Source organism: Pelmatolapia mariae, linkage group LG4 (genome assembly GCF_036321145.2).
Source record: "Pelmatolapia mariae isolate MD_Pm_ZW linkage group LG4, Pm_UMD_F_2, whole genome shotgun sequence".
NCBI lineage: Eukaryota > Metazoa > Chordata > Actinopteri > Cichliformes > Cichlidae > Pelmatolapia > Pelmatolapia mariae.
Window position 1 is genome coordinate 4,131,800 of NC_086230.1, and position 14,473 is coordinate 4,146,272.

At 40.4% G+C, this 14,473-nt stretch overlaps 1 protein-coding gene across 1 annotated transcript; it reads left to right on the forward strand.

Annotated features, from left to right (window-relative positions):
* The first annotated feature begins 556 nt into the window (after positions 1-556).
* LOC134625690 (deleted in malignant brain tumors 1 protein-like) lies at positions 557-14,221 on the forward strand. Its single transcript, XM_063470946.1, has 8 exons — positions 557-593; positions 1,132-1,167; positions 1,249-1,560; positions 1,846-2,160; positions 2,266-2,577; positions 12,760-13,047; positions 13,158-13,451; positions 14,193-14,221. The coding sequence occupies exons 1-8, from the start codon at positions 557-559 to the stop codon at positions 14,219-14,221; spliced, it is 1,623 nt and encodes a 540-aa protein (XP_063327016.1).
* Positions 14,222-14,473: the final 252 nt, after the last annotated feature.

Genomic DNA, 14,473 nt, shown 5'->3' on the forward strand with positions numbered 1-14,473 from the left:
TGATTGGGCCAATTTATAATGTAAGTTGATACATAACAGTTAGACCATAGATGATCTATTTGGGTAGAGTTTGATTGGGACATGTTGATTACATTCTTCTTATAACGAGGACAGAGGAGAGAGCAGAGGAGATGAAGATTATGAAGTTTATTTTAGTATTATTTTGTGACTTTAACCTTGAGGCAGCACATCTTTGACATGTTATATTTATTTCACTATAAGATTTAGTAAATCGTTATAAAATGTTACCGTTATTAAGTGAAAATCCAAAAGATTTCAAGACTGGGCTCAGCACCCAGATCCTAGCGATGCCCCTGACTGCGAGGCACTCGATTAATCATTAGCATTATTTTTGCCATTGTTATGCAACATTACACAACACGTAATCATGTGTGTGAACTTCAAGCCTTACAGCTGCTTTGTTTGAATACCCTGTGGATGCATGTGAGATAAAAAAAAAAAAAAAGAGGAAAAACACCGGAAATCGAAAGGGGAAGTTCATTTTACTGCCACCGGGTTCTAATAAATAACATGAAGCAGCTTTTGTTTGTCAGTTATGGGGCAGCTGAAGGTGCTTCACATCTTTACCCTTGGTAAGAAAATCTTCCATTTCGTATAATGTTTTTCTTTATATTGTACAGAACAAGAATATTATAGTTAACTAAAACTAAATGTAAAAAATAAAATGTTTTAGTTAACTAAACTAAAATAAAAATTTAGATGGAATATAGTTAGTTTTAGTAAGAATTTTATTACAACTTGCCCGATGAGGCATTGGTAGACTTGAAGCTTGAGTCTACAAGAGTGAACTGCTTTCAAAAGATTATGTTTGTTTATTGTAACACCTGTAGTGATTTTCCTAAATCAATTAAAGCTAAACTAAGTTTCATCATGTTCAAATAATAAAAAAGAAACTGAAATAAGAAATTAAACTCTGGAAACTAACTAAAGTGAAAATAAATTAAGAACAAAAAGTAAAAAAACACAAAACTATAATAACTCTGATACAGAAGCAGTATGAATACATCTTTAAGACTCAGTTTTTATCTTTTTTTATAAATGATAACATTTGTTACATTATTTTTTACTAACTTTATATCATAAGCAATCCCATGTTTTCCTCTTCATCAGTTTCTTGTCTCTTTGCGTCCTCCACACCTGCAGCAGGTAAGTTTCTTCTTATGTGTCTCATATGAATATTTCAACTTGAAGAAAATATTAAATACAGTTTATATTATGTGCTGATAGGTCAGATCAGACTAGTTGGGTCTGGGTCCACTCGGTGCTCTGGAAGAGTTGAAATCTATCACAGTGGCTCCTGGGGAACCGTCTGTGATGATGACTGGGACTTGAATGATGCGGAAGTGGTCTGCAGACAGCTGGGCTGTGGGGCAGCAGTGGAGGTCACTGCATCTGCTCACTTTGGTGAAGGTACAGGACAAATCTGGCTTGATGATGTGGCCTGTTCAGGAAGTGAAAGTTCTCTAACTGAGTGTGGACACAGAGGATTTGGGACACACAACTGTGGACATGGCGAGGACGCTGGTGTTGTCTGTTCAGGTGAGATAATGTTCTGATAAATTGTGTTGAATAAATGTATCTTTCTCTGTTTAGATGAACAACTCTGTGACCCAGTCACTATAACTGAGCCAAACTGAATGACAAGAAGGAAAGTTGGGCTGGGTTATGCTGATTAGGTTTCTTTTGGTTTCTTCAGAAATTAAATTATACAAAGTATGTTATCTTACATAATTATTATTGCTAGTAAATGTGTTTGATTTTTGCCATGGCCAGATAACAAAAAAGAAACACTAACACTCTTTAAGCAAATGTGCCTGTGACTAGGTGCTCATATCAGATTATCCGGGTCTGGGTCCACTCTGTGCTCTGGAAGAGTAGAAATCTACCACAGCAGTGCGTGGGGAACAGTCTGTGATGATGATTGGGACTTAAATGATGCTAAGGTGGTCTGTAGACAGCTGGGCTGCGGGACAGCAGTGGAGGCCACTGCATCTGCTCACTTTGGTCATGGCACTGGACAAATCTGGCTTGATAATGTGGCCTGTTCAGGAAGTGAAAGTTCACTAATTGAATGTGGACACAGAGGATTTGGGACACACGACTGCGGACATGGTGAGGACGCTGGTGTTGTCTGTTCAGGTAAGAAAAAGTATTGCAGGTCATCATGTTCTTGTATAAGATACAATTAAGTTTGACTTCAGTTTCTGGGAAAATTAAAATATAATGATGTCTTGTGCCTGATAGGTCTGATCAGATTATCTGGGTCTGGGTCCACTCGGTGCTCTGGAAGAGTAGAAATCTACCACAGGAATGACTGGGGAACAGTCTGTGATGATGACTGGGACTTAAATGATGCAAAAGTGGTCTGTAGACAGCTGGGCTGCGGGACAGCAGTGGAGGCCACTGCATCTGCTCACTTTGGTCCAGGAAGTGGGAAAATCTGGCTTGATAAAGTGGCCTGTTCAGGAAGTGAAAGTTCTATAACTGAGTGTCAGCACAGAGGATTCGGGACACACAACTGTGGGCATGGTGAGGACGCTGGTGTTGTTTGTTCAGGTGAGAAAAAATATACAAACCAACTTGATAAACTTAATTTTCTCCTTCAATCATGTAAGGTACATGGGGTCAAAAGCAGTAAATCAACCCGGACCCATCATGTTTCCTCCACTGTACAGAGTTTGACATTTTTCTGTCAGTTTGTAGTATAGTGTGTTCTGTCAAGTTTTTCTTTAATGATTTTTAATCAGGATTCAGTGGTTACTTGCCATGGGAACTGTTTAAATAGATATGTATTTGCCATGTACAAGCAGAGCACAAAAAATTATCATTATTCTTTTTATTTTCTATTCTTTTAACTTTCATCTAATTAGTACACTGTTGATATCCCTTCATTTACAGACAGTTAATGTTTCAGATGAATGTCGAAGCTCTTTCAGATTATATTTCCAGCTTTCCCAGAGATCTCTTTTTGAGGTAACAATCGCATCAGCAGATGTGTCGTGTAGATAACAAACTCAAAATAAGCGTAGCTTATATTTACACCTTCAGTTTTGATTTGTAAATTAGCTGAGGCTCAGCTAAGGTTAGCATTTGGAGATGCTGTAGTGGGGTTTTACATACTTTTTCTAACCTACTGTACATGGAGCATTTTAATATTTAGCATGATGTTATTAATATTTTGCCATCTAACTCTGTCTTGTCAAATGACAGAATCCTGTCCTAGAAGTATAAGCAGAAATGACAGTGTGGTTCACCACAGAGACCACATTCCTAACATGTAATTGAAAATATATTTCACTAGCAGGGACCCCTCCCTTGGTAACGATGAGCAATGAGGAATGAGGGAGTGTGATTAGTGCTGCGGTTTGGGGAAGGCCTTGAAGGGGACTGGCGACGGCTCTCAGGCCGGGCAGAACCCCCTGTACTAATGAGAAATAAAGGGAGGAAAGGAAGAGAGGAGAGGACAGGAGAAGAGAGGGAAGAAAAAGGGGGGGGGGCAGGGGGGGCATGAAAATGAGAACAGCGGGTATTGGAGAAGGGGGGTTTTATAGCATGAGGCCAGAGGGGGCGTGAAGGAGGAGTGGTCCCGCTCCTGAAATTCAGATGATATCTCCACATAAATGCACTGCAGCTGATTTGTACGAGCCTAAAATGTCCTCGTGTAAAATGGTGAACACATTTTTATGCAAATAACTTATATCAGCATGATTGATCAAGCATATTCACATAGATACATGGGCAGACACACAAAAATGGCTCATAACTAAACATCACATTACTTACACACCCACACACAGTAAGTTACTCAGGCAAACAAGAAAAGCAGCAGCTGGTGTGTAGAGGAGATTTTAAACAATTCGGAGCACTGTTAAGTATGGGTGTCCATGGCTTTCTGCAAAGTGTGCAGCTTTTAAATGAGGATAACATCAAACAGTGAGGCTCTCCTTTCTTGACTCCTTTCCAGTGTGGCTCTTAAAAACATTAAGGAAAAGAAAAAAGAAAGAAAAAAGAAACTGAAAGCAAGCAAAGCCAACAAATCCAGGACTCTGCTTTGACACAAACAGCTTTAAGGCTTGGTGTACTTATAAACATAAAACTTTAACAAATCAGATGCAAAGAAACTGTCTTTGAGGAATTCTGAAACAAAAAACAAAACAAAAAAAAACCCTATTACATTTAACAGAGAACAGTGAGTCAGTTTTTTACCATGTATGTTTGGTGTTTTACTGTAAATTTCTTCTTGATTGTTTAGAGCAGGGGTCGGAAACCTATGGCTCGTGAGCCAGATGTGGCTGTTTTGATGGCTGCATCTGGCTCGCAGGCAAATCTTTAATAATAAAAGAAATATGACGTTAAAAATATAAAACATTCCCATGTATTTCAATCAATTCATTTTTTACAGCTCATGTTGATGGTTGCGGGTGGCTGAAGCCAATCACAGCTGTCCTCCAGGACAACACCAAATTTTTATTGGATAATGCGTAACATACATGGGTCATTGTGAGGTCAGGAAGTAAACTTCCCTCCTTTTAATCGAGTAGTCAGCTAGCTAATTGCAGAAACCCTTTTATCAAAGATGGCTAAAAGAAAAAAAGATGAGGAATATCGTACTTTTCAGCAGGAATGGACAGAGGAATTCGCCTTTGTGGAGAGAGCAGGTTCTGCAGTGTGTCTAATATGCAATGATAAAATTGGATCGATGAAACGGTCAGATATAAAGCGCCACTTCGACACACGCCATACTACATTTGCATCGAAATATCCTGTGGGGGACAGCTTGATGTTGCCAGTTAACTTTTTGGCGACTTTTCGGATACAGACAAGATAATCAAACGAATAAAAGACATGCATCTGTCGGCAAAATCTGTTCACAATAGTACCATCATGATGGCAAATCAAATTGAGGCAACATAAGTGAAGGACATAAATGCAGCACCATTCTTTTCTCTCGCTCTGGATGAGTCAGCAGACGTAAGCCATTTATCCCAGTTCAGAGTGATTGCAAGGTATGATGTCGATGACAATTCAATTCAATTTCAGTTCAATTTTATTTATATAGCGCTAAATCACAACAACAGTCGCCTCGAGGTGCTTTATATTGTACAGTAGATTGTACACTAATACATACAGAGAAAAACCCAACAATCATATGACCCCCTATGAGCAAGCACTTTGGCGACAGTAGGAAGGAAAAACTCCCTTTTAACAGGAAGAAACTTCCGGCAGAACCAGGCTCAGGGAGGGGCGGGGCAATCTGCTGCGACCGGTTTGTAGTGAGAGAAGGAAACAGGATAAAGACATGCTGTGGAAGAGAGACAGAGATTAATAACAGGTATGATTCAATGCAGAGAGGTCTATTAACACATAGTGAGTGAGAAAGGTGACTGGAAAGGAAAAACTCAATGCATCCCCCGGCAGCCTACGTCTATTGCAGCACAATTAAAGGAGGATTCAGGGTCACCTCATCCAGCCCTAACTATATGCTTTAGCAAAAAGGAAAGTTTTAAGCCTAATCTTGAAAGTAGAGATAGTGTCTGTCTCCCGAATCCAAACTTGAAGCTGGTTCCACAGAAGAGGGGCCTGAAAACTGAAGGCTCTCCCTCCCATTCTACTTTTAAATACTCTAGGAACAGCAAGTAAGCCTGCAGAGCGAGAGCGAAGTGCTCTAATAGGGTGATATGGTACTACAAGGTCATTAAGATAAGATGGGGCCTGATTATTTAAGACCTTGTATGTGAGGAGCAGGATTTTGAATTTAATTCTGGATTTAACAGGAAGCCAATGAAGGGAAGCCAAAACAGGAGAAATCTGCTCTCTCTTTCTAGTTCCTGTCAGGACTCTTGCTGCAGCATTTTGGATTAACTGAAGGCTTTTCAGCGAGTTTTTAGGACTTCCTGATAATAATGAATTACAGTAGTCCAGCCTGGAAGTAATAAATGCATGAACTAGTTTTTCAGCGTCACTCTGAGACAGGATATTTCTAATTTTAGAGATGTTGCACAAATGGAAGAAAGCAGTCTTACATATTTGTTTAATATGTGCATTGAAGGACATATCCTGGTCAAAAATGACTCCAAGGTTCCTCACAGTGTTACTGGAGGCCAAGGTAATGCCATCCAGAGTAAGAATCTGGTTAGATACCATATTTCTAAGATTTTCAGGGCCGAGTACAATAACCTCAGTTTATCTGAATTAAGAAGCAGAAAGTTAGCGGCCATCCAGGTCTTTATGTCTTTAAGACATTCCTGCAGTTTAACGAATTGGTGTGTGTTATCTGGCTTCATGGACAGATAGAGCTGGGTGTCATCTGCATAGCAGTGAAAATGTATGCTATGTCTTCTAATGATACTGCCTAAGGGAAGCATGTATAATGTAAATAGAATTGGTCCTAGCACTGAACCCTGTGGAACACCATAATTGACCTCAGTGTGTGAAGAGGACTCTCCATTTACATGTACAAATTCGAGTCTATTAGATAGATATGATACAAACCACTGCAGCGCAGTACCTGTAATACCTACAGCATGTTCTAATCGCTCTAATAGGATATTATGGTCAACAGTATCGAACGCTGCACTGAGGTCTAGCAGGACAAGCACAGAGATGAGTCCACTGTCAGAGGCCATAAGAAGATCATTTGTAACCTTCACTAAAGCTGTTTCTGTGCTGTGATGAGCTCTGAAACCTGACTGAAACTCTTCAAATAAGCCATTCCTCTGCAGATGATCTGTTAGCTGTTTGACAACTACTCTTTCAAGGAAGTTTGATATGAAAGGAAGGTTGGAGATTGGCCTATAATTAGCTAAGATATAAGGGATGGCTTTTTATGTAAAGGTTTAACTACAGCCAGCTTGAAGGCCTGTGGTACATAGCCAATTATTAGAGATAGGTTGATCATATTTAAGATTGAAGCATTAATTAATGGCAGGACTTCTTTGAGCAGTTTTGTAGGAATGGGGTCTAAAAGACACGTTGATGGTTTGGAGGAAGTAATTATTGAAGTTAACTCAGAAAGATCAATTGAAGAAAAAGACTCTAATTGAATATCAATGGTACTAAAAGTAGCTGTAGATGATATTACATCTGTAAGATGATTATTGGTAATTTTTTCTCTAATGATTAAAATGTTATTTGTGAAGAAGTTCATGATGTCATTACTAGTTAACGTTAAAGGGATTGTTGGCTCAACAGAGCTCTGACTTTTTGTCAGCCTGGCTACAGTGCTGAAGAGAAACCTGGGGTTGTTCTTATTTTCTTCAATCAGTGACGAATAGTAAGATGTTCTGGCTTTGCAGAGGGCTTTCTTATAAAGCAACAAACTATTTCTCCAGGCTAAATGATGATCTTCTAAATTTGTGACACGCCATTTCCTCTCCAGCTTACGAGTTATCTGCTTTAGGCTACGTGTTTGAGAATTATACCACGGAGTGAGGTACTTCTGATTTGAGGCCTTAGTTTTCACTGGAGCTACAGTATCCAGAGTCGTACGTAGTGAGGAGGTAAAATTATTAACAAGATGATCGACCTCTGTTGGAGTAGCGTTCAGGTAGCTGCTCTGCTCTATGTTGGTACAGGGCATTGAAGATGATAACAGTGGGTGGATTATATTCTTAAACTTAGTTACAGCACTTTCAGAAAGACATCTACTGTGATAAAGTCTACTCTCCACTGCTGTGTAATCAATTATTGTAAATGTAAATGTTCTCAGGAAATAATCAGACAGGAGAGGGTTTTCAGGAAACACTGTTAAATGTTCAGTTTCTATGCCATATGTTAAAACAAGATCTAGAGTGTGATTAAAGTGGTGGGTGGGTTCTTTCACATTTTGAGAGAAGCCAATTGAGTCTGCAGATTAAATGCTGTGTTGAGGCTGTCATTTTTAGCATCTACATGAATGTTAATATCACCCACAATAATTATTTTATCTGAGTTGAGAAATAAATCAGATAAAAAGTCTGAGAAATCAGACAGAAACTCTGTGTAAGGCCCAGGTGGACGATAGATGATAACAAATGAGACTGGTTTCTGAGTTTTACAGCTGGGGTGGACAAGGCTAAGCATCAGGCTTTCAAATGAGTTAAAAGTCTGTCTTGGTCTTTCGTTAATTAATAGGCTGGTGTGAAAAATTGCTGCCACACCGCCCCCTCGGCCTGTGCTTCGAGATTTCTGGTAGTTAGAGTGACTCGGGGGTGTTGATTCATTTAAACTAACATAATCATCCGGCTGCAACCAGGTTTCTGTAAGGCAGAGTAATTCGATTTGTTGATCAATTATTAAGTCATGTACTAACAGAGACTTGGAGGAGAGAGACCTAATATTTAATAATCCACATTTCACTGTTTTACTCTTTGGTGTGGATACTGTATTGTTCTTTCTTTGTGATTTTTTATGTTTAAGTTGTTTGTTGCTGGTTTTTAGTTTGTTTTTTGTCTGTTTGGGAGCTGACACAGTCTCTATGGAGATGGGTTTTTGGGGGGGTAACTGGAGGAGAGAAGCTGCAGAGAGGCGTGTAAGACTGCAACTCTGCTTCCTGGTCCCAACTCTGGATAGTCATATTTTGGGGGGATGACACACTACATGAGGAAAGTCTTGCTGTTTTGCTTATGAAAGGGACAACAAGAGGGGAGGATTTATTCAAGTCTTTCACTGAGCTCCCTGAAGAAAAAAAAAAAACGATCGATAAACTTATTTCGGTGTGTACTGATGGTGCTCTGTGCATGGTGGGGAAAAGCAGAGGATTCGTAGCGCTTCTTTGTGAACATGAAAAGAGACCCATCCTTCACTGCATCTTACATCAGGAGGCGCTTTGTGCTCAGATGTATGGCGAGCAGCATGGTGAGGTGATGTCACTGGTCATTCGGGTGGTCAACTTTATTGTTGCCTGAGCTTTAAATGATCACTAGTTTAAAACACTGCTGGATGAAGTTGGGAATAATTATCCTGGTCTGCTTCTGCACAGCAATGTGTGCTTGGGTTGTCAAGAGGGAAGGTGCTCAGCTGTCTTGTAGCTTGTCTGAGCAAAATCCGGACTTTTCTTGAAATGAAAAACGTCGACCATCCTGAGTTAGCTAAAACTGAGTGGTTCCTGATGTTCTACTATCTCATGGACATGAGTGAACATCTGAACCAGCTCAATGTGAAAATGCAAGGCTCCACGGTTCCAGCAAATTTTGACTCCACAGCATCACTCTCTGTCTGCTCTGGAGGACATTTCATGGGAACAAGGTGCTGTCACATGAGATCCCTTTATGATGTATGATCAAGGTGTGTTATGGCTACTGATAACGGCTCCACTGGCTCTCTGATCTGTGATCCACGCTTCTTGTCCTGGAGTGAGCCTGTCGAGGAGTTGTGCGCAAGGGCGACAGTTGTATGTCTGTGCATCTTTAGTCCTCCTCTCCTTCTCCCTTTGGGCCGCAGCCATATTATCAGGAAGTGCTGGATCAAGCAGGGATGGCAGTGGCACTGTGGTGCGAAGTCGTCTACCGATCAACAGTTGGGCTGGATTGTAGCCATTCTCTAGCGGGGTGGCTCTGTAAGCGAGTGAAGCCAAGTAAAGATCTACAGCATTCTTTAATATCTTTGAAACAGCACACCCCCTAAGCCAGGGGTCAGCAACCTTTAAGACCCAAAGAGCCATTTGGACCCAGTTTCCACGGAAAAAAAAGCACTGGGAGCCGCAAATACTTTTTGACATCTAAAATGAAGATAACACTGCATACATTGTTTTGTTTTTTTTTACCTTTATGCTTTGTATAAACAGCTATAAAGTGTTGCTTATGAAATTCATGAAGTGCTACAAAGAAAATGAAATTTTATTTATGTAATGAACACATTTTGAACTCTTAAAAAATTACAAAAAAGAAAGACATCCAGTTGAAGGTCTCTTTTAAATGAATTAAAAGGCTGAACTTAAATTATCCATGTAGCAAACAAAAACTGAGCCGTCAGTCTTATATCACCTTTGGGCTTGCTCTGAATTTTAAAAATAATTGGAAAAAAGCACTATGCTGCTATATGCTGCTATGCTATGCAGAAGTCAGCCAGCAGTGCCGGCTTGATACCAGATCCGGGCCAGACCTGCTTGCTATGTGGGAAGGACATCTCCTGGTTTCATCTTCATGTTTCCCTCTCACCACATATCCAAACCGATATCATGACCAACAGCTTTTACGGCTGTGGCTCCAGCAAACATCAGCTGATACTAGAAAGTAATATTAAACAAATTCTAAAAACAGCTTATCAAGCTTAAACGTGCTGCTGTTGTTTAGCATGACATCCGCAGGTTTCCTCTTTCTGTCGCAAAGTGGGCGATAAACAAACAAGAGACACGGAACTTGCAACAGAAAAGCCGATCAGCTGATCATTGATCAGTTTCATGATTGAAGTAGCAACAGGAGAGGGAGGGGGAGAGAATGAGAGAAGAAGAGGCAGCTGTGCAGCATAAAGACAGAATAACTCCAGCTTTGTGTCTTTTTTTCATTCTAGCTGAAGAACGGAACAAATCACGTTCTTTTTAACCTCAATATGGATACCGCAAAACCATTTTCTTCTATTTGTCCGTGATAAGATTGGTTTCAGAGCCGATGCCCAAGCAAAGGGGAGGGTGTGTCCGACGTCCTCGGCTGTAAATGGTCAAGCCCAGAGTCGATCATGACACATTGGCCAGTCCACCACCTTTTATTGTTTATACCATTACAAAAAATCAAAACAAAACAAAAAAGCTCATGAAAACAAAAAATTATCATCGGCCCACCGGACAAATGCCCGGTATGCCTGATGGCCAGTCCAGCTGTGCTTATGTCTGACTTTATGTTGATAAACTTCTGCAGGGTCAAATCTGGGTCAAGCTGCATGCATTCTGACAGCCGTTTGTCTGTGAGACCGACAACAAGCCTGTCATGTATCAGCTCATCATGTGGCACTCCATAGTTGCAGTGTTGTGCTAGTGTATAGAGCGCAGTCACAAAAAAAGCACCCACTGTCTCATTATCTCCCTGTCTGCGCATGTTGAATTTAAGCACGCTGAAAACAGCCTCGAATCCATCATGTACCCCCAATATGTTGTCCTCTGCTTAGCAGTTAACTTAGTCAGTGAAGAAATAAATCAACATGTTGACTTGGTTCTCTTCCGAACTCACATTCACATTACTTGCAAGAGAAAATCTTTTGAACCTCTGTATCCATTTGGACTACTCTTGCAGCTTTGAAAAGTCAGAGGACTCCAGTTGCTGAATGCTGAACGTCATGCTCGGCCCCGCCGACACCATCAGTCTCGCCCCCTAGCTGCCATCCTAACTAATTACACTGATTGGTTCCGTTAACATCCATCCATTCGCTTCCGCTTATCCTTTTCAGGGTCGCGGGGGGCACTGGAGCCTATCCCAGCTGTCATAGGGCGAGAGGCGGGGTACACCCTGGACAGGTCGCCAGTCTGTCGCAGGGCTAACACACAGAGACAGACAACCATTCGCGCTCACATTCACTCCCACATTCACTCCCGCATTCACACCGGTTCCGTTAACATCCTGCTGTGGAATGCAATTACACCGCAGATGTAACCTAACTCTGGCCATGAAACCACAGTCACTGTGCACCAGTCACACACTGTTTTTTACTTTAAATCCACCACATTACAGCAAATTAACCTGTTTATCCTGCAAAACACAATTTCATATGTACAGGCTCAATATCCGTTTTAAAAACATGAGGACTTACATGTAAGCTTTACATTTCCAGTTTATCAAATCCCACTGAGACCTTCAAATCTAACCTCTGTTCATCTTGTCCTGTCTTTCTTATCTTTCTCCATCTCTGGGTGAGATTTATTTCTCTCCCTGTGAAATACAGTAGCTGGACCTTTAGCTAGCAACACACTGTGAGACAAACTGCTCACAAACAGTTTGTGTGTTTGCTGATGTTTGTTGAGCTGATAAAAATGTTGCATTTGAAATGACATGACAGTTAAAAAGTCACTCCCCTTATTTTCATTCCTCTTCAGTAGGGCTAGCTAGATACTGCAACTGCAACTTACAGACACCTACAATCGTTCCAGTGTTGTGCTAAAGAACATACAAAAAATAAACATAAAATAAACCACTGTCCCACTTTTAACCCATAAACTTTGGCCAATGCCATCTCGCTTTCTCTCTCTTTACCTCTCTTGCCATCCCTGGTGATTAATAAATGAACAGGACTGCCTTTCAAGTGTTACTGTCTAGGTTTAAATTGGCTTCACGAAGGCTAGCGGTAACAAACAATAACTCCCCCCAAATGCGTTAAACCACAGATAAAGAGCAAGTTTTGAAAATGTAAGGAGTAGAAAGTACAGATATTTGTTTAAAAATGTAGGGAGTAAAAGTAAAAAGTAGTCAGAAAAAAAGTACTTCAGTACAGATACCTGAAAAGAGCCAAAGTTGTGTTAGCAGTATAATGTTTTTGTTTCTGTCCCAGATACCATCTTGCTCTCGTCTTTTCGGAACTGGATTTTATTGCCAGCAGACATGGTATTGATTCATGTACAGCTTGAGAAGGGAAAGTGGACGTGATAGTGGGTTGCAAAGTGGCTTGCAGTGAGAATGTCACTAAAGAGAATTGCCAGTTGGATATGTAAACTGGCATCAGTTGAGCCATGGGGTGATATGGATTGTTATTGGGATTAGCTGAGGACATCGGTGTAGCTTGACTTTGTGATCTGTTAAAACTCACACTATTCTTTTTTTCTTTATTTTTTGTTAGTGAGTCTCCCAAAACCCAGCATCTCTGTAAATGAAGGTCAGGTTAGCTGGGGTCAGAACATCAGCATCACTTGTTCCATCTCATCTGAGTTCTTAGATGGAACTTTCACCCTCAAGAAAACCGCAAGCAGTTTCAATCAGACTGAAACAGGATCCAGATCTGCTACCTTCAATATCCACAGAGTGGACTTCAGTCATGATGGACTGTACCAGTGTCAGTATGAGAAACACATTTCAAGTAACACATTCAGCTCCCCCCCTTGTGACTCTGTCAGAATCTCTGTTACTGGTAAGAAGAAATACACTTTCCTCAACATCATGTTTCATTTGTTTTCTATAAATAGGGTGATCAGTGAGCTACAACAAATTATTGTGCTGGTGTTGTGTGTCTCTTTTCAGTAATCTTTCCAAAACCCAATATCTCCATGAATCCTGCTGGTGAGGTGACCTGGGGTCAGAACATTGGAATCACTTGTTCAATCTCAACTCAAACTTTAGGTGGAACGTTCATTCTGATGAAAACATCAGATTCATTCAACAGGACCCAAAACTCAAACACAAACTCTGCTACCTTTAATACTCCTGAAGTAGACTTTGATGATGAGGGATTGTACCAGTGTCAGTATCAGAAAAGCGGCCCAAGTCATGAATTTTACTCCCCACCAAGTGACTCGTTTAGGCTCTCTGTTACAGGTAAGAAAACAAATACAAGTATGATCATAAATAATCAATATCAATGCATATAAGAGGATACTGCAGTAGTTCTTTCTTGTATTTGTAACAGCAGCTGTTTTTTCATGACATTTCTGGGTGGCTGACAAAATGCTCTCAAGGCCCACAGTACTGAGGACTAAACACAGACTACTGGAAACAAACTATTACACACTGGGGAGCATTTAGCAGCTAAAGAGCTAAATGTTAAGTTGAGGCCTAAAAGAGTGAATGCTGGACTTTCATCCTTAATCCTAATGCCACTTTCACACAGTGAGACTGCAGAGGCCCAGCATCTCCTTGACGTCTCCTAATGCAGGACTTGTCTGGGGTCCTGAAGGTGCACAGATCACCAGGGGTTACAGCTTCGTCCTCACCTGTTCCATTAACTCCACATTTTCCAGTGGACATTTTATTCTGAGCTTCTCTGGCTCCAACCTCACAGAGCCAGCAGTCAACAACTCAGCTTCCTTTAGTTTCCCTGTAGCTGAGTATGAACATCAGGGCAACTACAGCTGTGTGTATGAGGTCACAGTGTCCACACGGACATTCACATCTGCTGTAATTGCACCGATTAGTGTCATCATTAAGTACAGTAAGTACAGCATTTACACATACATAAATTACACAGTTTATGTTTTTTTATGTTTTAATTACAAACAAATAATAAGAAATGTCACTGTGACAAATCTTCTGTGCACACTGTGTATCTGTATTTCTCAGGGTTCTGTGTTCATTCTGTTAATTTCTAAATGTTTACATTTAAAACCAGAAAGAGAAGAAGCAAAGGAGGAGACTGTTCCAGTATAGAAACACATGTGAATAGAAACAGAAAGATATGAGTCTGAAGTTTCCAAAAAAACAAAACAAAACAAATGCAGTAATCAGTCTTTTCAGAGTAATCCTGTGCTAGGGTGTACTTCATAGCAAAAATTAGAACAACACTGGAATAGGATAAGATGATAAGAATAAGATACTGTACATAATAGAATAGAATCAAATAA